The 22,807-nt window shown below is 41.4% G+C and overlaps 3 protein-coding genes across 7 annotated transcripts; 2 read left to right on the top strand and 1 right to left on the bottom strand.

Moving 5' to 3' along the window:
- Positions 1-129: 129 nt before the first annotated feature.
- On the bottom strand, positions 130-2,927 carry LOC6545576 (ATP-binding cassette sub-family F member 3). Its single transcript, XM_001973318.3, has 8 exons — positions 2,693-2,927; positions 2,366-2,622; positions 2,064-2,287; positions 1,359-2,006; positions 1,132-1,305; positions 577-1,067; positions 415-506; positions 130-358 (listed from the first exon to the last, which is right to left on the bottom strand). Exons 1-8 carry the CDS (start codon positions 2,778-2,780, stop codon positions 206-208), a joined length of 2,127 nt encoding a protein of 708 aa, XP_001973354.1. The 5' UTR covers positions 2,781-2,927; the 3' UTR covers positions 130-205.
- A 187-nt stretch (positions 2,928-3,114) lies between these two features.
- On the top strand, positions 3,115-3,966 carry LOC6545575 (UPF0389 protein CG9231). Its single transcript, XM_001973317.3, has 2 exons — positions 3,115-3,401; positions 3,466-3,966. Exons 1-2 carry the CDS (start codon positions 3,235-3,237, stop codon positions 3,674-3,676), a joined length of 378 nt encoding a protein of 125 aa, XP_001973353.1. The 5' UTR covers positions 3,115-3,234; the 3' UTR covers positions 3,677-3,966.
- Positions 3,967-4,635: 669 nt separating this feature from the next.
- Positions 4,636-21,899, top strand: LOC6545574 (potassium voltage-gated channel protein Shal). 5 transcript variants are annotated; one of them, XM_015157498.2, is made up of 7 exons: positions 4,636-4,989; positions 13,907-14,473; positions 14,895-15,807; positions 15,914-16,076; positions 16,308-16,496; positions 18,979-19,131; positions 20,097-21,899. In XM_015157498.2, the coding sequence occupies exons 2-7, from the start codon at positions 14,272-14,274 to the stop codon at positions 20,190-20,192; spliced, it is 1,716 nt and encodes a 571-aa protein (XP_015012984.1). In that variant the 5' UTR covers positions 4,636-4,989; positions 13,907-14,271; the 3' UTR covers positions 20,193-21,899. The 5 variants fall into 5 exon arrangements, with proteins under 5 accessions (XP_015012984.1, XP_015012983.1, XP_015012985.1 ...); XM_015157499.2 differs by having other exon boundaries at positions 4,638-5,000; positions 20,097-21,043; XM_015157497.2 differs by lacking the exon at positions 18,979-19,131 and having other exon boundaries at positions 4,637-4,989; positions 20,097-21,043.
- Positions 21,900-22,807: the final 908 nt, after the last annotated feature.

Below are 22,807 nucleotides of genomic sequence, written 5' to 3'. Positions count from 1 at the left end.
GTATTATTTTCCTGAAAAGTTAATTTTCATGGCTACAGATATATAAACCATAGCTGACATTTAGCCATTGTAAATCCCATCTAGAAAGTTGGTATTCTGTTATGACCCTTTCGAAAAAACAATTTTCACTCTCCTTGTGTCAGGCATAATATAAATTTATTGCTAGGCTGTTTCACAAATAGAGTAATTAATAATTACATTAAATTCAACTATTAGCTTCGATTTCCTTGTAAACCTCCCGCTTATACTCGTCCAGTCCACCTTCAATTGCTCTGACTGTGCGATTGCCACACACCCAGAGTTCCTTGCAGACGACCTTGATGAGACGTTCGTCGTGGGAAACAAGGATTACGCCGCCCTAAAAAAGATATTACATATGTATTTCATGCTGCAGACTACCACAGGCCATTTTACCTTAAAGGCATTTATAGCCCGGCCTAAAGCATCAATGGTTTCAATATCCAAGTGATTAGTCGGCTCATCAAGCACCAGGAAATTGGGTTCCGCTATTAAGTAAATGTATTGTGTTATATTGTAAACGGAAGATAGGAAGCAAATGGATAACCACTATCTTACCCATGCACATCTTCGCTAAGGCCACTCGTGATTTTTGTCCTCCAGATAAACTAGCAATGCTCTGCAGTGCCAGTGGTCCCGATATGCCGAAGCTGCCCAACTGCCGGCGATATTCTTCGTCCGGGCGACCAGGAAACAGTTCTGCTAAAACACCCACACACGTCACATTCATATTCAGGTGATCCACATGGTGCTGGGCAAAGTATCCGATTCGAAGACCGCGATGCAGGACAATGTTTCCATAAATAGTGCTCAGTTGGCCGACAATAATCTTCAGCAGCGTCGATTTTCCCGCTCCGTTTTCTCCGACAATGCAAATCCGAGAGTCCGATGTGGCTGAGAGGTTGACACCCTTGAAGATGGGAAGTGGATCCTCTGGATTGTAACGGAACGTAACCTCCGAAATGGCCAGCACGGGAGGATTGAGGGGCTCCACTTCGGGGAATTTGAGCGTAACCACAGTCTCCTTTTCCACTGGCTTCAGTTCGGGCCTGCAAAGAAACCGTAGACATTTAATTTATTCAAGTTATTAGGTATTTTGATTTTTAGACTTACAGTTTTTCAAGCATTTTAATTTTGGATTGCACAGACGAGGCACGATTTGCGTTGTATCGGAAGCGATCGATGAAGTCCTGGACATGAGCTCTGTGAGCCATTTGGGCCTCGTACTCACGTCTTTGGGACTTCAACTTCTCCGTCTTGGTCTTCTCGAACTGCTCATAGTTTCCCCTTGAAAATTAATTAATTAATATTTTAATTAGGCTAATTTTTAATGTAGTTACTTGTATGCCTCCAGTTCCTGGGAATGTAGGTGAATAATGTCTGTCGGCACCGTGTCGAGGAAGTTGCGATCGTGAGAAACGACCAGAATGGTTGTGGCCCACGTCTGCAGATAGTTTTCCAGCCAAATAATGGCTTTGATGTCCAACATGTTCGTCGGCTCATCGAGCAGTAGCAGATCGGGTTTTGAGAAGAGTGCCCTGGCCAAAGCCAGACGCATGCGCCAGCCGCCTGAGAAGGATTTGGTTGGACGCAGCTGCATGTCTGCGTCGAACCCCAAGCCCTTAAGTATCACAGATGCACGGGCCACGGCCTTGTCCGCCTCGATGTTCTGCAGAGAGGCGTAGGTCTCGCTCAGCTCATTAGATAGCGCCGCATCCTGAACTCCATTGTTAAGGGCAGCCAAAATCTCCTTCTCCCGGTTCAGAAGTCTCGTTCGCTCCGTATCGCACTCCAGCACGCTCTCCACGGCTGGTGTGTCATCGCCCACCACCTCCTGCTCGACGTGTAGCACCGATATGTGCGAAGGGATTTGTAGCTGTCGCTCGGCAATCATCCGGAGCAAAGTAGTCTTGCCCAGGCCATTGCGTCCCACCAGACCATAGCGGCGTCCGTAAGAGAGCAGCAGATTCGCATTCTGCAGAAGAACTCTGGAGGGGATTAACAATAATTTCCTGTTGGCCAATTGCTCAGTTAGGTTGTCTTACTTTTCGCCAAAAGCCAGGTCAAAGTTTTCGATCTTGATGTCCATGGATCGGTTGAGGCCTTTCTGGTCAAGCTTGGTGTTCTTCTTGTTGGTCACCTGGGAGGCTGTTGCCGTTTGTAGCTTCACCGCAACGGGAATCATTCCATGTTTGTTCACCTCCTGCCGTTTCTCCTGCTTCTGCTGCAGTTTGGCCTCTGCCTTTCCCAGTTTCTTAGAGTCTACTTTCTGGAAGAATACGAATGATTCAGTTGATTGCCCCGTACATCCAGTTTCTAGAAGTGGTTTGGCAAGGGGGACACTTACATTGGCGCCGTCTTTGTTGGCCACCCAGATGCTTTGCATGTCCTTGTCCAGTCGTTCCATGTTCTTGGCCATCTCCTCGATGTTGACTGGCGCATTGAGAACCTTCCGCTCCACGTTGACCTCATTGTTTTTCATTATGTTGAGGAACTGCTCGCACAGCGTTCGGACACTTTCCTCCGACCTGTCGCAGTCAACGCTCTGCAGGATGTCGCCCACCGCATCGAAGATGTCATCGCCGCTGTCGAAGTCCTCCTCGCCTGGCAATTTGAATTTTGGTGCGGGGTTAAGTATAAAAGATCACAGGCTAGGCGACCAGAAGGCACTTACTTCCGGTGAGAACGCCCACGACATAGGTGAGCAGCTCGTGGTCGATTTTGGGAAACTCGCGCTGCAGAATGCTGGTGTACTCGCTCATCTTGGCCTTGATCGCAAATTCGGGTTCTGAACGTGTGGCAGTCGGATATTAATTGACTTTTCCGACTTTTACTCCACCGCAAACGAAAACTAAAGGGGAGAGCAGAGTGACCGTCTCTGGGTCGGCGAAGCAAATTTCAGAGATGGTCACACTGATTTACCTAAAATTTGTTTCCTAACAACATATTTTTTTTTAATATAGGTCTTTTCTTTTATATCTTACATATAAAATTTCAAGTGTTTAAACAAGAGATTCCAAAGTTATTTGCTAATTTTTCCAATCACTTCAAGGTGTAGTGTGAACGTCTCTCAGGGTGACCATAGAAATACCAGCTGTTCCATATGTTATTGGCGGAGTGACAACCCTGTTATGTTAGCACCCACTGTTAAGCGAATTGCATAAAATTCCTATTATCTTTCAAAAAACTACTTCTTAAACGACTAAATAAAGCAATATGCTAAGCAAAACAGGACACATTGGAGCCATGGTGCGTAGATTCTTCGGGACCAGCCAGGTGATGCGAGAGACGATCAAAAACCACGAACCCAACAATCTGGAGCGCCGTATGTTGGTCTGGACCGGTAAATACAAGACGCAGGCCGAGGTTCCCAATTTCGTTAGGTAGGTGCGGATTCATTTGGAGTAAATGCAACAGGTGTCTCATACTGGGTATCCCAATTTGCAGTCAGGACGTCATGGAGCGCTGCCGCAACAAAATGCGCATCCGACTGGCCAACATAATGATTGCACTCACCGCCGTTGGATGCGCTATTATGGTGTACAGTGGCAAGCAGGCTGCCAAGCGAGGAGAATCCGTCACCAAGATGAATCTGGAGTGGCACAAGCAGTTTAAGGATCCTCAGCAGAGCGAAGGATCCGCCCCGGCCGCCAAGTAGAAAACCACACCAAGTCCCTCTGCTCGCCCTAAAAATTTCATTTGGCCAAGCTGTCGTTTTCAGTTCCGATAAAGATCGGCTAAAATCGCCATAAAAGATTTTGTATAGGTTTATGTCACTACAAATTGATTTACTATAGAAAGTCCACATTTATAGTTGATGTTAAGATTGGTGCAAATTTCCCTTTTTAAAAATTAATTAATTGTCCATGTTTTCATACGTTTAACTAAAAATCCATATTGTACACTCTTTAAAAAGTCATTATTAAAACCGAATTGGCCAATAATCTATGGAATGGAAAATGGTAGCAGGGCCAAATCTAGTAATTGTTCGGCTTAGAAAATTCTTTGCCATAGGCCGTATCTTTGATACTTTTCAGTGATATTTGCAACTCAAAGTTAGTTATATTATCAAAAATATAAAATATTTTATGAAAATCGTGTTTGGTTGCTTGTTAAAATTAAAAACCACATACATTGTCATTTAAACCAATTTCATTTTTAAAGATACTAAATATTATGGATAGCATACAAGTTTTTATTAGGTAAATTCTTAAAAATGATCGTAAGAGTTTTGATCCGTGTTCATTTAAATTAAGAATAAACTATGCATTTCGTAGATACAAGCCGGTTTTAACGGATATTTGGAATCTTCTGTTACAAAAGTGGTAAATAACTTGTATTTTGTTTTATATTCGATATAAAATAGGCTGTAAGTTGCTAAAGGTAACAGGTTAGAGGGTAATAAACTTTTTAGATCCTGTGAAAAATGCATAGTTATCGACTGCGACTCAATTGTTATATCCTTCATAGGAATCCATTGATATGTATATTTGCCATAAATATTTGATCATAGTTCACTCGGAAGGCAACATGAACATCTGTTTCGATTCTGCATCGCCTTTCGGAGGCCAGTGGCCACCACTTGCTCTTCAAAGTGCGCCGACGCCGTGAGTATCTCGCTGCTGTCCCGGATTCTGGTTCGGATTTGGGTTCGGACTCGCATGCTCCGAGGGAAACTACCGACTGTCGGAGGCGCTGGCGCTTTTGCATTTACTTTTCACTTTCAGTTTGTCGAGAACTGTTTGTCTGAACGCCCCCAAGAAAAAGCCGAGCGGAGCAAAAAAGCGGGACGCAGTTTGGGCCAAGTTTTTTGTGGCCCCCGTGCGTGCAGAAAAGGCTGAGAAAAGTGTCAGAAAATTCGTTTTTCCAAAAACAGAAGAGGGCCAGCATCGAATTTCCCGGATCGAAAGCGTGGAAAATGTACACGCAGTAGTGCGGAAAATGTGCGGCTAACGGAAGGAGGCGGCGGAGGTGGGAAAAGTGTAAGAGGCGACAAGTGTAAAATGCAATAAACCGAAAGGCGTGCGTATGTATGTGTAAACAGTTTTCCTGAATTTCCCAGCGAAATGCGGGACAGATGATGGGCAGATGAAAGTCAACAGGAGTATTAAAACACCATGAAGCAATTGTTTAATCAAACATCAGCGAAGGCAGATTGCCTGCCCAGAAAATCTATAAAAAATGAGAGATTTTCCTGTCTGTCTCTCTTGACCATGTGTGTGTGCTTGTGTGTGTGTGGGAGTGTTTCTCTGTGTGCGTGTTTGGGTGGCAATATTCGTTTGCTTTTTTGATTTGTGAAAATGTGTGTATCCGCGAATGTTGTTGTTGCTGCTGCTGCTGTTGTTGTTGTTGTTGCTCTCGTTCTCTCTGCAACAACAACAGCCGTAAAAAATAACAGAAAAACGAGAGGGAAAATAAGCGTGGAAATTCACATCCAGTTCTAACCGCCCATGTCCTTGCCATGTGGTTAGCTCATTTTAAAATACGCTCTTTAATTGCACCTTATGGCGTGCCTGCAGCCCAACAACAAGTTGTTGTTCCTACATAGTTGGCCTATTTAAATCGACCATGCCCCCTCGCCCCCACAAACACACAAGCACATGCACCACCCACTCAGGATATTAATTTGACCAGCAGGCCAGTGAAAATGGAGAAACAACATAACACGTTAAAAAGCGTTAGGCACACAAAATATATAACGGTCGGTCCCACAAAAGTGAAGGTCGTCTGTAGGAGAGAAAGAGAGAGCGAGGCAGCCAGGAGCAAAGAGGACACTGGGAAAAAGCAGGCGGTACTTACCGATATCTGTAATTCTTCAGGATGATAAAATCAAGGAGCTTTCACCATAAAGCAGAAATACTGACAAAATGTCACTCCATAAGTGGCTTGTTCGCTTATTTGATTATTCTTATTTTAATAAAAATAGTTACATATCTGCGCTAAGCTTTATAACCAATTTAATTTTTAATCTACATAGCCAGGTTCAAGTACTCCCCTTTAAACTTTATTTATAATAATTTTGTGTGCAAACTTTTAATGTATTTATTTAATGTTATGATAAAGTTCGTTGAAAATATTTCATTCGCATAATCTTGTTATCTCTCAATGTTAAAGGATTTATTTTCCCCATTTTAATGAATATAACAATCAATAGATCAAATATGTATTATTTTGACCAGTGCAGCAGCTGCAGTCCATTTGTTGGCGTAAATGTGCGAAAAATCCTTGGCTTGGTTTTTGGCGCAACAACAAAGCTGCACTCATACCAGCATCACCGATGCAGGCACACACACACAACGGCTTTATCTCTGTGTGTGTGCGTGTGTGTTTGATGACGCGCTTAATGCAGCAGAGGCAGCGCTGTTGCAGCGCAGTTGCAGCGCAGCGAATCCAGTAGTTTTGTTATCATTGCATTAAAATTACACTTTCATCATAGCTTAATGCACGTGGGCACTTTATTGCAGTTCTGTTATCACTTTTGAATATTTCCTTAAGAAATCCCTTGAGATCTCAGTAATATGTATCAGTATTGTCATATTTTTTGGCTCATCAAACTAGCGAGCCTTTATGTTGCTACCCCTTGATGTATCTCTAAATATGTATCTCTTACACTTCAATGAGCACATATAGTACACAATCCCGTACGTGGTCGCAGTTGTACTCGTATTTATACGCAGATATAATCACATTTTACGCATGGAAAGGCTTAGCGGGCCTACATAAATTACGCCATTGGCCTCATACAGCCACCCACCCACCGCAGTTACCCGAACCACCCACCCAGTGCGACCCAGGATTTGGCTCTCTGGGCCACTTGCACGTCCACTGGGCGCCCCGCATCGCCGCATCCCCTGAACCGCTCCTGGTGTTCTGCTTGCCATGGCCATCAGGAGAAAAGTTTTTCGGAGCTGGTGGTGGTTTCGGTACATTGCAGCCCTTCCAGCTGACGATGTTGGCCAACTGATAAGCACGAATCTATAAAGTTTTTATGTCTTTTGCAATTAATGCGAACAGCGGAAACTCCCAAGTTTGATCCTGCAACATCCCACTTCGTAACATTTCTTTTTATTACGTAAGCCATGCATTTGACAATATTGCAAGAACTTGGAAAGTTGAGAAAACTAGCTGTAACCATTAAAAATATTCATTTAAAACTGCAGTACAACGATTAGCAACAGATCCTAGCTTACATAATACTAAATACAGAGTACTAAGTGTAAGAAGTTAATAAATATTGATATTATAATTCATATGCAACAAGATTAAAGGCGGTTCAAAAAATATATTAAATAGTTGAATATGGATTACATTTTATTTCAAAGTATGAATAGTTGCTTTTGGCTGAGTTTTTCCAAGTGCACTTGCCATAAAGCTCCCCAATTTCCAGAAACCCTTTCTTCTTCTTGTTACTCCCCATATTTGTTTCCGAACATGCAATTTAAATAATAAATCATGTAATCGAATTGTTGTCGACGCATTCGCCCTTTTCTTGTATTGTCCTCTGGTACAACATGACGTATGGGCAATGCTTAAATTAATAATAAGCATACGCAGTGTGTTGCGGCTCCATAAAAATTAATATGCTAGGGATGCTGAAAGGTGGTCAATATTTTTCTTGCCATCGCAAACAAATATTGTTTAAATATTTTTATTTCGATTCCAGATTGAGATGATTTTAATTGGCCATGAATCAGTTGCCGGATAATTTAATGCATTTTATGCAAGCCTTTGTTTGAATTTATGGCCAACATCGCAATGTTTACGATTCAATTAAAAATGAATTTCTTTGCTTAATATTTTTTATTTTAGCCTTTTTTGTTTTATTAAAGGAAACGCCAAACAGATTTTAAATACATTTTAGCAACCACCTATGGAGATATCTAAAAGATTTTCTGCACATATTTTTCTATATATATATATATATATATATATATTGCACATATATATTTAAGATTCGATGCATAAATATAAAAATGAACCTTTGGAGTGAATATAACATAATTAGCTTCCCCGAGGCAAAGTTCAATCTTTTGACCCAAAATGCAGTGCAGTGTGTGTAGGATCAGTATTGCAGCAGAGATATTTATAGAGCTCTGATGATTGAAAATAAATCGTGTATAAAACCGATTTAATTTCCATGGGGGAGAAAGGCGCCACTAAATCGAATTAGTTTCTTTGAAATGCTTGCCAAATAGACACCTTATTCGAGGAGACACCTTCCATTGGGTGCTTGGTGGGAGGATACATAAGACCCTACTTAAGCGTGGCGACACACTCACGGGCAAAAGTGAAAAGTACAAGGAAAATTATAAAATCTTCACAGGGCCCAGAGACAAATGGCGAAATGTTTTTTGATGTTGGGCCGACGGCGAGGGCAAGGGCGCACTCAAACCCGCACTCAAATCCGAACCAATCCCAGACCGGATCCCAAGTCCTAAGCCGAAACCCGTATCCAAAACCCAAGGGTCCTATGAGCAGGCGCAGAGAAAGTGAGACTCTCACCCACTCTCCCACTCTCCCTCTCTTCTCTCGCGCTTCTCTGCTCAATAGTACACATTTCTCATTTTTCATTAAGCCGCTGAAACAAATTTAAAAAGAACAAAAAACTACTTGTAAACAAAGAAAAAGCAACGCGGGGAAATGTGGAAAATTTGAAGCAGTTGGGAAAACGCCGCGTATTTTTGGTCTGGTCAGGAGGTTGTTGTGATGGCTCAAAAATAGCCCAAACAACACACAGCTAAACGTAAACATTGTTAACTTATTGTCAATAAAAATACAAAACTGAAATGCCCACCAGGCTATAAAATTGTTTTTATGATCTGGAAACGCTTCCATTTCTTTTTGATTCGCATTTTGCCTCAAAGTTGCAGTTGTGTTCAACCTGCCCGTGGATTTCCTTCCCCCTGATTTTCGCAAAAATGACTTCCGCTTCGAGAGGGCTAAAAAGAGAAAGTCAAAGTCGAGCAACCATAATAACGCAGGCCCACGCAATGGCCGCGATGGAAAATTCACAGGATTTCCGTAGATTTCTCGTGTGCTCCGTACATTAATGCCTAACTAGCATTTGGGGCCCCCAAATTGAATGGAACGGTCTCGAGGGCCGAGTGGGTGGTCTGGTCCGCCTGCCCGTTTGTACTTTATAATAAACAAGAAACAAATAATAAACATTAAAAAAACGGGCAGTCAGGAAACACAAACAAGGGCGGAAAAACGAATGCGATGGCGGCGAGGCTGATATGCCCTGAAAGCAACATTAATAGATAATGATTATGCAGGCTCCGAGGTGTAAATTGATATGGTTATTCCCATGCTGAAGGTCGCAAAAGTATGCTATGTTTATGCTGAGCACTGTGTCTTGATGTCGGTTTCTACTACCTTTTAAATAAAGTATTATTACTTAAATAGGTAAAAGCAATCTTAAATTATTACAAAACTATTTACTTTTCTATGCTGGTTTCGTTCCTAAATATTTTCGGATTATTATTATTAAATTATAATTATTTTTAGCAAGGAAATCATATATACCATATACCACTGTTTTCAATAGAAAATCTGATTCAATATATTGCTAAAAAATATATCATTAATTATGTAAGCTGACCTTTCGGACAAAGAAGTTCGTAGACCGAAGTTGATTGATGGGTGAATTTCTGCTGGGAGTTCATTTCGCTCACCTTCCCATCCAGTGCAAATCCGAATCCAAATTTTCTGATTGAAATGTTTATAATGCCTGTCCAGTTGCAAGACCAAGTCCGAATACTCCCACTCAAATGAAAACTGAAAACAGTCTAACATTGTTGTTTGTAGGGAACATGGTATGGATGGATGGATGAATGGTTGGACAGCTGGGTGAATGGATGGATGGATACACATCATTATGACGAGAGATGAGAGGTGCTTTGTTGTCGCTGCTGTTGTTCTGTTTTTGGGGCATTTGCGTCCCCAGAAAAGTGAAACCTTGAGACGAAATGTAACTAAAAGCAGCCAACTAACTGGCAAATAATTAGGCAGCCCCTCGCCACGCAAAACTAAAATAAACTATGCAAATAATTAATGGAAGCACAGGCTAGGGCGAATAAATATAACAGGGACATGTGGCGCCTTTGTTTCGGCAGCAGGCGGAAGTCGCATTCAGCAGGCCCGTTTGGCGCCAAGGTGTTTTCCACTGGACAGCAGGAGGGGTCACCACCACCCCCACCGACCTTGCCACCTCGCTGGCTGTTTGACAATTTATTTTGATGGCACACCCCACCCACCGAATACGCTGATCCTGCCGCTGGATTGCCTGATGGCGATGTTGAAGTTATCCTTGAATTGCCCAGCGACACCCAGACATCATTATCCACGTCAGCAAGAGGCGGTGGGTGGTTGGTGGTGGGCGGTGGTTGTGGAACGGATCGGAAGAGCAAAGCAAACAGCATTGATTAATTTCCATTTCGCACAATGCGAGCTACAAAAGCAAGGTCAGCGACAACAGCCACACTAAGAAAAGAGAAAATAAAATTTTGAGATATAACAACTTTTTCCATTTCAAATTTCAAACAAACATTTCAAACAATTCAAGCAAATTCAATAATTAAATAATAAAATAATTAAAAAATAGGTGAAAGTTGCTTGAATGATTTTCAAGTAATTTCATTTAAAATGTATGTGACAATTAAAAACAATTTTTCGATTTGATGGACCCATTTCTTTGTATAGTTTAAAATTCAATATTATTATTTTAAAACTATTGCTATTAACTCCAAAAATTTATACTCAGACTTGCTTAACTTAAATCTGAAATTTAAAAGATTATTATTATACAACCTTGTTAAACTATTTTAATGCACAGTAATACACAAAATTTAGCAAACTATTTTTTTTGTATTAAAATTGTCTTTGGATAATTTTTTATTTTTGCCGTGTATGTCTTTGAACAAGAATAACGTCAATATATAGAGGAAAATTGTTGATAGGATAATGCGGCATTAAAACATTAAGGCCTGACACTCAGCTGGGTTTTGAAAGGTGCTGGTGTGTGTGGGTGGTGGGTGCCTCCGATGGGCGTGGGTGGTGTGGGTGTGCCAAGCAAGGTTGAATCTGTCGGTTTGTTTGACTCTTCAACGTTTAATGGACGGAAAATTTGTTTGCGTATTGTGTGATATGATGCACTGGGTGAACTGAGCTTTCTTGGTTTTGGGACACTAGATTATAGCTCAGTGCTTATTTATTAATTAATTACATTTTATAACCTTTTTACAAATAATGATAGGCAATAGGCAGCTCAAACAACGCATCGCAGCCATCAATATAACTGAAACCCTAATATCTATTTTGCATGTACTGCTTGCAAATACTCATGATCTAAGTCAAACCCAACCCATTCTCATCTATCACTTGAGCTAACCTTGTCTAACCTTAGCTTTCTAATATCGACAACCTTTTTGTGACCGAGTCGTGTCTCACTGGTTTCCAGTCAGCAAACTAATAACTCCTAATGGCTATTGTTATGGCAACGCCGAATGACAAACGCCACATCCACTTTAACCTGAAACACCTTCACCTTTTGCTTCTCGACGAGTCATATGGCTACTGCAAGGAAATGGTTGGGAAATCATATAGTTCAGTATACACTACAAGTGGGAACTACGGCATTTTCTTTAATTTAGTAACAACTTATGGCATATTTTTAAAATCTCCTATTTATTTTGGCTGAATTAAAATACAATTGGGAAATTGAATAAATATGATAGCATATAGTTTTTGGATATTTTGGAACAAAGTATTGCCAAAGTGGCATACCCTATATCCACACATAATTGGACCCAAAGGAAATATATTCTTGATCAGTATCAACAGCCGACTAGCCTCTCAATTGTCAAATAAATATACCTGTTGTAGTTCTTGATCACTAAAAGTTTTAATTTGGCATACAGCAGCATTTCGACAATATATAATTAGCTGTTAGGGAAACTGCCAACAAATAATTGAAAATATTAGTAAAGAAATCATAGTTTCATCATTTTATAAGCATCGAGATGAGGAGGCTAGCTTCCCTAGCTTGTTAAGCAATTTTTATAGTAAATCAAACATCTCACAGTTGATAGGTGCTCATAAACATACAACCACTTTTGTTGGGGGCGTGAAACAAACGAAACCGCATTTTCTGGCAGTGCAATCGATGTGCTCTTGGCCGGAATTACGAAGCAATGGAGTAACACAACTAAGCACAGAGCCATAAATATTGTATAAATCAAAGAAACACATTATATAGACTTCAAGAGTCATGCCAAGCCATGACATTTATGGAAACAGATGACTTTTTGTCACAGTTCCCAGCTGGGCGGTTAGTTGGGTGGGTGGTTGGTAGCCACCAAGTGGGCACACGGCCAAAGGACAGACACAAAACTTTTTGCGTTCTAATTGTTGTTTGGAAGGAAGATTTGCAGGGTGTTTACTGTCCATTGAAATGCACATAAATTTGTTCTGCGACTGGCAAGAATTAGATAGAAAGGCGTGCAAGACTCCCACGCATCCCCCAATTTCGCGAACACTCAAAACGGAATGCAATGGAAATTTGTAAAACAGATTAAAATTTCAGCATGTATATCAGCATGAAAACAAACAATACACAATGAAACGCCTTAGTATGTCTAGTGTGAATTCATTGACTTATTAAAAGTGTTTGATAGGATATTCGTTTTTAAATGTAACTACTGCACTAATTGATTCACTTTTAATAGAGGCCGTTCCTTATTTCAATCAAAATTGGCAACTGCAGTTCGCATAGCGAACTTTTTTTACCTCGTTTGTTTGAATGTAATTTTCATTGAAAGATGAACCTTTTCCCAACCTGTTGATCGTTAAATTCTTCGTTACAGTAACAATATCATTATATAGCATACAGAAGAAGTGGGTTGAATGTAGATTTTCCATTCCCATCCCAGCAAGAAGTACCATCCAGAAGCCAGAAGCATCCGACGTGGACAGCTGGAAGACCATCCGATGGTCGTTCACTCCTCTGGCTCTGGCCATTATACTGGTCCCAGCTGACGAACCCACGGACCCTCCCTGCGCTCGATTCCCTGATGGTTCGATTCTGTTTGGCTTGTTTAAATATTTAGACAGAGCGCTGCTCGAAAACGCGTTGAATGGCGTTGTCTGTCGATTGCTGTGAATCATTATATATGCGCAGAGGGTGAGGGGGGTGGAGGGGATAAATTGATAATGTAAACAAGTGAAGCGAGAAATTGAGGAGTGGGCAGATGTGTGAGTGTAGTTTGTGCTCGCGGGCTGTTCGCCCAGATTTATGATAATATTTATGCTTTGAGAAAGTCGGAAAATCCACCGGACGCGGAGGGAAGGCAATACTACGAGCATTTGGGATTCCCCATAAACTTTAGAATTCGATTGAAGTGAATTTCAAACAATTAGTTGCATCTAATTTAAATGTGGGCGGTTTTAATTCGATTCAGCGAACCCTGACCGATTGCTATACACATGGTCTCTGGGAATTTGCGGGGGATTTAAGGGTAATCTCGGGTTTTTGTTTACAACAATTTGAAATATTTCTGGCTATGCAGACTCGGCCTTAAAAAAATATTTTCAAAAACATTGGTATTATTTTACTGTTAATAGCATTGTTTCGTCTTTCTTGGAATTTGTATTTAAAAACCATTGTAAAACTTACTCTTTTAAGATGGTCATTCTCTTTTCTACTAACAACAATTAAAGATCCTCAGATATTAGTGGGACTTAAGTCTAGCAATTAGTGTGCTCAACATACAGCAAAAATTTCGCTTCTCAGTAAAATGTGTGCGTGCTAAAAACTTTTCGTAGAATTAAAACTCGCATTCCGACCGCAAACTTTGGCTAAAGTACGGCGAACTTTTTCACTTTCTTGCAGTGCTGCACATCAACACAACTGGAGAACACAAGAAACTTTTCATATCCCCGCAGTGAACGATAAAAGCAAAAGTAGCAGCAGCCACAGCAAAATGACAGCAATAAGTTCAAGCAATAAAACACAGCTAGCCAGAAGTTGCAAACATGCACTCGCAGCACAATAAGGACGGGCGGCGGACGAAAGCTTTAAATAGGAGTTAATCACCGGACTCCCCATCCCGCAGAGCACCCGGCACCTCTCGGGACTCCCCACTAAACTGCCAAATAATATAGGAAATCAGCCAGCCGAAGGACGGAACCCAGCGAGGAGCGCAGGAAAGAAGGCCCTACTGTCAGCCGGGACACTGAAACATTCCACCCCACAGCATGGCCTCGGTCGCCGCTTGGCTGCCCTTCGCCCGGGCGGCGGCCATCGGGTGGGTGCCGATAGCCACCCACCCACTGCCACCGCCCCCGATGCCCAAGGATCGCCGCAAAACGGACGACGAGAAGCTCCTGATCAACGTCTCCGGGCGGCGCTTCGAGACGTGGCGGAACACCTTGGAGAAGTATCCGGACACCCTTTTAGGTGCGTATACGTAATATAGTGCTCAAGTTGCGGAAGGGGTTCAGACCCCAACAAATTCCAGCTTTGATTTGGCTCTTGATTGCCAGCAAAACTAATTTTCACTTTTTTAAGTCAACTTAATCCTACAATCCTTTCCTTGATGCCAGCATCATTTTGTTTAATGGTTTATACAGCTTACAACAGTATACCATAAAACGATTGGATATTAAATTATTCATTTTGAACAATAAAAAACCCTTAAGTAAATTCTGAAAAATCGAATAAGAAATGTTTGTGAAAATGCTAATATATTGTTTAAAAAGAAGAACATTTTTAGTTTGTTACACACTTCAATAGTGTTTCCCCTATATTACCAACTGCAAACTATCTTTATTAGTAACATTACTACCTTATTATAAACATATATGATTATTATATGCAGGTTCTAACGAAAGGGAGTTCTTCTACGATGAGGACTGCAAAGAGTACTTCTTCGATCGGGACCCGGACATCTTCCGGCACATACTGAACTACTACCGGACGGGCAAGCTGCATTACCCGAAGCACGAATGCCTCACCAGCTACGACGAGGAGCTGGCCTTCTTTGGCATAATGCCGGATGTCATAGGCGACTGCTGCTACGAGGACTACCGGGACCGGAAGCGGGAGAACGCGGAGCGGCTGATGGACGACAAGCTGTCGGAGAACGGGGATCAGAATCTGCAGCAGCTGACCAACATGCGCCAGAAGATGTGGCGGGCCTTCGAGAATCCGCACACGTCGACGAGCGCCCTGGTGTTCTACTATGTTACGGGTTTCTTCATCGCCGTCTCCGTGATGGCCAACGTGGTGGAGACGGTGCCGTGTGGCCACCGGCCGGGCAGAGCGGGAACTCTGCCCTGCGGCGAGCGCTACAAGATCGTCTTCTTCTGCCTGGACACCGCCTGCGTGATGATCTTCACGGCGGAGTACCTACTCCGGCTGTTCGCCGCCCCCGATCGCTGCAAGTTCGTGCGCTCGGTGATGAGCATCATCGACGTGGTGGCCATTATGCCGTACTACATTGGCCTCGGGATCACCGACAACGACGACGTGAGCGGAGCCTTCGTGACGCTGCGCGTGTTCCGCGTCTTCCGCATCTTCAAGTTCTCGCGTCACTCGCAAGGACTCCGGATCCTCGGCTACACGCTCAAGTCCTGCGCCAGCGAGCTGGGCTTCCTCGTCTTCTCGCTGGCCATGGCCATCATCATCTTTGCCACCGTCATGTTCTACGCCGAGAAGAACGTCAACGGCACCAACTTCACATCGATTCCGGCGGCCTTCTGGTACACCATCGTCACAATGACGACGCTGGGGTGAGTTCACATGTGTACCTTACCTTATTTCCAATTGAAAGGCATAGACTTCCCATTACCTTGTTCTTACCCCACTCTTATTCTGAAATCCTTCCTTCCATCGCAGATATGGCGACATGGTGCCAGAGACAATAGCTGGCAAAATTGTGGGCGGCGTCTGCTCGCTCAGCGGAGTGCTGGTCATCGCCTTACCTGTACCTGTTATCGTATCGAACTTTAGTAGAATCTATCACCAGAACCAGCGAGCGGACAAGCGCAAGGCGCAGCGGGTGAGTGATTGTGATACTTAACAGGGGAAAAGGCTAACTGGGAATCGCAAGAAATCCGTCGGTAACTTTAGTTACACTTTCTGTGGCACTGATATTAAATCGGTGGAAATTTAGCTGGAAGCCAGTGAAACTAACGAGTTTTTCCATGTGAATCCCAACTAAACGCCACACACCACACACCACCCACCACCCACCACCCACAAATACTCATTATGTGCTATGGCCTTGCAGAAAGCTCGCCTGGCGCGCATCCGCATTGCCAAGGCCTCGTCCGGAGCCGCCTTTGTTAGCAAGAAGAAGGCCGCCGAGGCCCGGTGGGCTGCCCAGGAGTCGGGCATCGAGCTGGATGACAACTATCGGGACGAGGACATCTTCGAGCTGCAGCACCATCACTTGCTGCGATGTCTGGAGAAGACAACGGTGCGTATACGCGATGTGCGGGGCAGCTTTGTCCTTCGCTGTGCAGCTTCTCTATCTCTCTCTATACATATGTACATGTGATATACGTATTATTGTCACTCGATTGCGCGCTCAGTGTTCGAACTTATGATTTGAACTTTTCATTTACTACCTTTCGAATCACACTCTGTCTCTATACATTTTTCGTTTTTACTCCGTGACAGATGTAGCCACATTTGAACATCTCAGTTGTAGTCAGAAATTGTAAGGTTTGCCACAAGCTCATTAGGAAAGCAATGACAACGGCAGCAACGAGAGCGACATCCACAGCCAAAAAAACATCAACGGTGGCGACAGCAAAATCAGCAAGTGGCAGGACGAAGGATATGTTGTTGGGCGTTTTAGAACTGACGCGTCTTCTCATAAATCAAAATAGGCGTCAAAAATCGCAGCGAGTCAAGAGAAAAAGAAACTGAACTAAATGCGAATATTCAGCATCTTTTGTATGTGCATTTTTGTTAAACGTTTTAATTTAATCGTTTTTATTTCAATATGTTTTATGTACATTATTATGGTATTTCTCGTTTGTGTGGGATCTGTTGTATTTCGCCCTAAGTTGTATGTTCTAAGTTCACCATTTGTGTCATGTTTTTCACACGATATGAGCCCGAACTGGCTTCGAAAAAAAGCAAATATAAAACATAGAAATAAAAAGCAATGAATATCAATGTCTATGCTCTGAAAAACGAATATAAATTCGCCAACGTAAGTGCTTTCGGTTTGTATTTAAGTTTCGTTCTTTCTTCAATCTTTCTCTATCCCTCTCTCTATCTACCTTTCTATCTATCTCGTTCATGTTTACGCGTTGCACTTAATTTTTATGATTTCCAATTTTCGATTTTCGATTTTAATTTCTTCTTTGTTGATTGTCGGTTGTTTTTTGTTGATTTTAAATACCCTCTGGTATCAGAAACGATTCGTGTTGAATGCTATGCGCTCTATTCTGTTTTAAGTTCCTCGAACAGGTCATTACCGAATAGAATCGGTTCGAACGATATGCGAATGCTCCCCCACATGCTATCAAGAAATTTTCAAAACGCCCATTTAGCCATATGCAATCGATTGCTGTCAACATAAGGCCAGAAACCATCTCAAAATCTAAACAATTAAAATGCCCGAGGGGCTCATCAAGTGAGGAGAAGTCTCGGCACAAACAATGCAGAGTCACTTAGTGGATATGAAAAGCCCATTAAGCCACACAATTTGTAAGGCCTAATTTATCGAGAGCAAATTCCCATTTCATTTAATGGCACAGCACTAACCATTTTTTTATGAGCCATATTTTTATTTCATTAAAAATAGTTCATGGCCAGCAACAATTTGTTTAAAAGTAAGGAAAACAATGCAATTGCTTAAGAATAATAAAAATGGCCAGAAAATGATTTCGATGCTAATAGAGTTTTATAAAGGTTTCCGGTAGGAAAATGTTTAAATTTGGTATGCCATTATACATACTGCAGTTCATCTGAACTGTGAAGAGGTTCTTAAACAAAGCTAAATGAATTCCTAAGCTTCAGAATTGTTTTCGCTGTAAAAACACAATTTCATTCCCATAAATGAATAACACCTGTTACTAATATGAAGTAAAATGTTGGCTTTGACATATATGTACATACATAGTTAACAAAACAGTGATTCCCACTCTGCTTTTATGCACCATTACCAATTTTATTTTTTATGTGTTCTAACCATAGCAGCAACCAATTTCACTTGATGAGCTCTTAGAATCTCTATTAAATGCAGAAAATCAATAAAATAGCGTTTTGTCATAAATCGAGAATCGGGTATAAGCGGTCATAAACGCGGCCGCGTTTTGAGCCAAAGTCGCACTCGAATGTCGCTCGCTGGCGCTTGCTTCCCATTCGTACCGCTCTGCCACGCCCCCGCCCCCGCCTAGGCCATGCCCATGCCCTCCGATCCGCCCCGCATTTACCGCTCTCGTTCCGCTAAGTGATTGCCCGCCCGCTGCCCCGCCCCCTGGCTGTTTCGATAAAAAGTTTGTTCTCATAGTGTTTTTGTACAATTGTCATTGCTTAGGAGCCGCAAAAAATGAAAAAAAAAAAGAAAAACCCAAGAAAACCAAGAAAGAAAATCACCCAATTTCCCATTAACCAATTGTAGCGTTCAAATGTTTATAACTTGTCGCCCCAGACCAGCTTAATGTTTTAATTGTTGTTTAAACTCGAAGGAGCCAAGAACGCTCGCTCTTCCCCTCCCCCTATCCCCTTTCCCCCTCGCTCCAAGTATTTGTTTATGCGTATGTATGTACTTGAACCTAATTCGTAAGTCCTGTGTTTTGTGTGTATCAACCCGCCCCCTCCCAAGATTTCCAAATTGTAAAATTGTTGAAAAAGAAAAGAAAAAACATTGTACTCTATGTATTCTTCGTTTCTCTTTGTAAAATTCTTCTCTGGCTGTACCTCTCAATGCTCAAAAACCGCAGGATCGAGAATTTGTCGAGTTAGAAATTCCGTTTAACGGCCAGCCCAAGAGGCCGGGCTCCCCGTCCCCGATGGCCAGTCCCGCCCACTCGACAAACAGCGCCGCCGGCCTGCTGCAGTCCTGCTGCGGCCGCTGCTGCTCCCAGCGCTACCAGGTAAGCTATACGCCCGGACATACCCTGTATGGGGAGAGAAGTGTGGGAGTTACCGCTGTCCGGCACTCGAGGGGTTGAGTGCCCCAACAGGTGGGTCCAAAAACGCTTTCCGCAACCCTCTCTCTTTAAAAGTACTATATACCGTTTGTGTGTGTTGACTTTGTTACCTCTGTTGGTAATTGTAAATGTTGTAAATTTCCTCATCTCACCTTCAGAAGAAATACCACATCCTCGCGGCTTTCCTTTAAGAGCATCTCGGGAGTATGAACATATTTTGGTGCTCCTAATCATTAAACCTTCATTTAAAGAAACTCATTTTGATGTACCATAAATACTTGAGTCAACTAAATGCAAATGCATAAAATCATTCTGATTTTCATTTTCCTTTGTCGAATATATAGTTTTTACATGTCAACCATCAAAAAGTATGCTATGGGTTTTGCACTTTCAAATGTAGTGAGGGTGTAGATACAACGTAGAATTTACTTTGTAAATAGCAGTCTAAAATTTTATATTTAGCTAAAATATTACAATAAAATTGTGTAAATACAAATTCCTGAATTTCAGTCTAATGGATGGGGTATTAAAATGTATATAGTAACGTAATGAAATTCAAATGTAGTGAACACGATGTATACAGAGTGTATTTATCAAATGTATTTTACAAATATATTTCTTTAAGATCTTTGAATAACGTTTTAGGAAAGGGGTTGACCAACCTTAGTTGCAATTTTTATACAATTACGAAGTCATATAGCTAAAGCCATATATAGTAAAATATCTGAGTAAAGTATTCAAAGCAAAGCTAATGATATTCCAGAAGGATGGAATCTGGATCCAGCTTCTGTGTAGCTGTAGGCACATCAGGCTGCTTCGGGAGCCATCATTAATCATGTGCAGTCTGACCCCGATCGGTAAAAGCCCTAATGCGTTTTCTATTCTGTTCTCTTTCTGTTTCTGTTTAGGCCTGCGGCAAGTACATGCCGGCTGCCAGCAATGCTCAGAATAGCCAAAACAATCAGCCCATGGACGGCACCTACCTGGTGGAGGCCTCGTTCTGAGCCGGCAGCAGCTGGTTGGCGTCGGGATCCACGTCCTCGGCCTGGGACGCAGCCACATCCCAATCCAGATCGAGATGATTTACGTTTACGTTTAGTCTAACTTGAAAAGTTTTTAAACTAAATTGAATTCGTTTGTAGACATGTCGTGTGTGTTTAGTCGCCAAATATAAAATTGATGGACCCGAGGAATAACTAAAGCCGAATACAACTGTAATCTCTAAAATCTGATTTTCGAGTTTAACGAGCAAAATGTTTAATTAAATGCAAGCCATTGCGGACTCAAATGAAAGCATCTCCGTATGTGAAAAGTATAAAGGGCACATTAAAATAAAACAAGTAACAAATGAAATAAAAGTGCCCAACCCAGATTCTGCGGCGGCAATGTCGGATTTGATTAGCGCAGACCCGTTAATGAAAAAAACAAATATTAATTATAATAATATGCAACACTATTTACTTTATTTAGGTGACAAGACAACAACAGCAAACAACAGAAACCGAAGCATTTTAGAGGAATTTACTGTGTATGTTTTAACAATGTGAGCATAAAGTAGCATAGCAGGCGAAATAGTTTGAAGAAAGTACTAGAAAGTTCTAGATAATAGGATCTATAACTGACGAAGGGCAGAGTCCAAAAACCAAAAGAACAAGACATTTTAAACAGCAAACGATTTGTGTAGCCAGGAAACGAGCAAGGAATGGAAGTTTACGAGAAAATTATGAAGATATTAATACGAATTCGTGTATTTTTTAAGTGGTCCGTAGTTTAGTAGGTATGATCTTCATCGACTACTCCAATATTCTTTCGCATCAACAATGATCTCTCAGTCAGGATTACCTCATTTCCCCCCCAACAAATTATGTGTACAGCAAAGAGGTTTCAGTTCGTCATTCAACCTTTTCTCCGATGTACTCCAAAATGAACTAATCAAAATCTATTGAAAAACAAAAATTACAACTTTCTTCCAAGAACTAAGTTAGCAAGAAAACTATTTAAATGTATATGTGTGTGTAGGAAAGGCTTTAACGAATTGGAACATTAACTAACTAAATGAACTCTTAGCAAATTCTAACATCAACTTAAAGTATATTAATTAATTCTAAATTAAAATCAAACATTTGAAATTAGTTCAAGTAAACAACTTAAAAAACAACATAAATATGGAGCTTGTATGTATGTATGATAAATTTATTATGATTACTCTAATTATTATTATTAGTCGGCGATGAATACGATAATAGTGTTGCCTATTTGTTTCTAACTCTCTAAGTTGCCTAATAATTTCTCAAAAAAAGAACAAGCTAAACTAACAAAAATCACAGCTTTCGTTAACCAAACGGAGATGTGAGTGAAACGCTTAAGAGGCGATATGATTAGATCGGAAATTTACAAAAACCACATCAAGAAGACAAACAAAAATTTGGTTACTAAAACCAACTCTTGTAGCGATATTCTAAAAGAAAACCAAACTATCAGATAACCGAAAGTCGGGGTCGAAACCCATATCCGATGGAGGAAGACGACATTTCTCTTTTGATTTTTAGTGATATGTAATTCGAATTGAGTAACAGCAAAAACAAATACTCTGCCACGGGTCTCTGAGAATGAAAAAGCTAAAGATTAATAATGAATAAAATAAAGAAATCTGTTTACTTCCACCATACATGCGATACTCCCAACGATTCATCTAGGTTCTAGAACGAGGGTACTAGGGTGAACCGTGTTGGTAAGTTCCTAACTTGGGTAGAAAGCAAACAACACCATTTTGGGGGAAAAGACAAATATAACTGCATTCAATTTTTATTTAATCCAAAAATAAATACAATTTAATATAAAAGTATCTCAACTTAAATATTTAATATCTTAGCATCACCTTTATAATATTATAATTCACCTGGGCCCCTAAACTGAAACCAAACGTGATATAATTTGATATCCAAAATAATATTCCAGGGCCACCCTAGTGCCAACACATCAATGGGGGGTCTTACTATATTCAAAAACGCTCTCTCGGAGACAACGCCTATATTAACTTGTAGGAGAGATCGGAAAGCGACCAATCGAGTGGCAAAAGTCACGGAAATTCCCACCATACATCATCGGCTGCTATATATGAATCCGAGGCTCAGCACCAGGCCAGAGATCGCCCCTATATCTTTTGGAACAGGCGCTACGGGAGTGTAAGTGGATGCTCAGCCGGTATAATGCCACACGATTCGATACTAAACGATCGTCTGAGCCGCCGTAGCAATTTGCTTTTACTCAACAGATGTTGAGTTGTGCTTTTGCTTTTTGTGGCTGCGATAACCGGGCATATGGCCCAAACTAATTTGCATAGTCGTCGTTAGTCATATACCTCTGAGTTGTCGAGATCTGTGAACTTCAACTTGGCAGTGAAAGCAAGACCGCCACGTTCTTGCCGAATAGAAACATTTAAATACATTCGGATGATCTTAGTTTGGACTTTGAATTTAACTTCATGCGTTTATTGTTCCCGAAATGTTTGGTAAACTTATGTGGATTTATAACAGTTTATTCCCACTGTATCCATTTAAAATCCACCCCTTTTATTTCATGTTATGTGTGTGGCTTAAATCTAAAATTGATAAATGTA

This window comes from Drosophila erecta, unplaced genomic scaffold (genome assembly GCF_003286155.1).
Source record: "Drosophila erecta strain 14021-0224.00,06,07 unplaced genomic scaffold, DereRS2 tig00000021-arrow-pilon, whole genome shotgun sequence".
Classification (NCBI taxonomy): Eukaryota; Metazoa; Arthropoda; class Insecta; order Diptera; family Drosophilidae; genus Drosophila; species Drosophila erecta.
This window is presented reverse-complemented; position numbering and strand designations above follow the sequence as displayed.

Excerpts from the sequence above, each read along its gene's own strand:
- LOC6545576 (XM_001973318.3), bottom strand. The coding sequence starts at position 2,780 with ATGAGCGAGTACACCAGCATTCTGCAGCGCGAGTTTCCCAAAATCGAC. Across the intron at positions 2,623-2,692 it reads CGTGGGCGTTCTCACCGGAA|GCGAGGAGGACTTCGACAGC; the intron begins GTAAGTGCCTTC and ends TCAAATTGCCAG. Across the intron at positions 2,288-2,365 it reads CCAACAAAGACGGCGCCAAT|AAAGTAGACTCTAAGAAACT; the intron begins GTAAGTGTCCCC and ends GTATTCTTCCAG.
- LOC6545575 (XM_001973317.3), top strand. The coding sequence starts at position 3,235 with ATGCTAAGCAAAACAGGACACATTGGAGCCATGGTGCGTAGATTCTTC. Across the intron at positions 3,402-3,465 it reads GAGGTTCCCAATTTCGTTAG|TCAGGACGTCATGGAGCGCT; the intron begins GTAGGTGCGGAT and ends CCCAATTTGCAG.
- LOC6545574 (XM_015157498.2), top strand. The coding sequence starts at position 14,272 with ATGGCCTCGGTCGCCGCTTGGCTGCCCTTCGCCCGGGCGGCGGCCATC. Across the intron at positions 15,808-15,913 it reads GTCACAATGACGACGCTGGG|ATATGGCGACATGGTGCCAG; the intron begins GTGAGTTCACAT and ends CTTCCATCGCAG. Across the intron at positions 19,132-20,096 it reads GCTGCTCCCAGCGCTACCAG|GCCTGCGGCAAGTACATGCC; the intron begins GTAAGCTATACG and ends GTTTCTGTTTAG.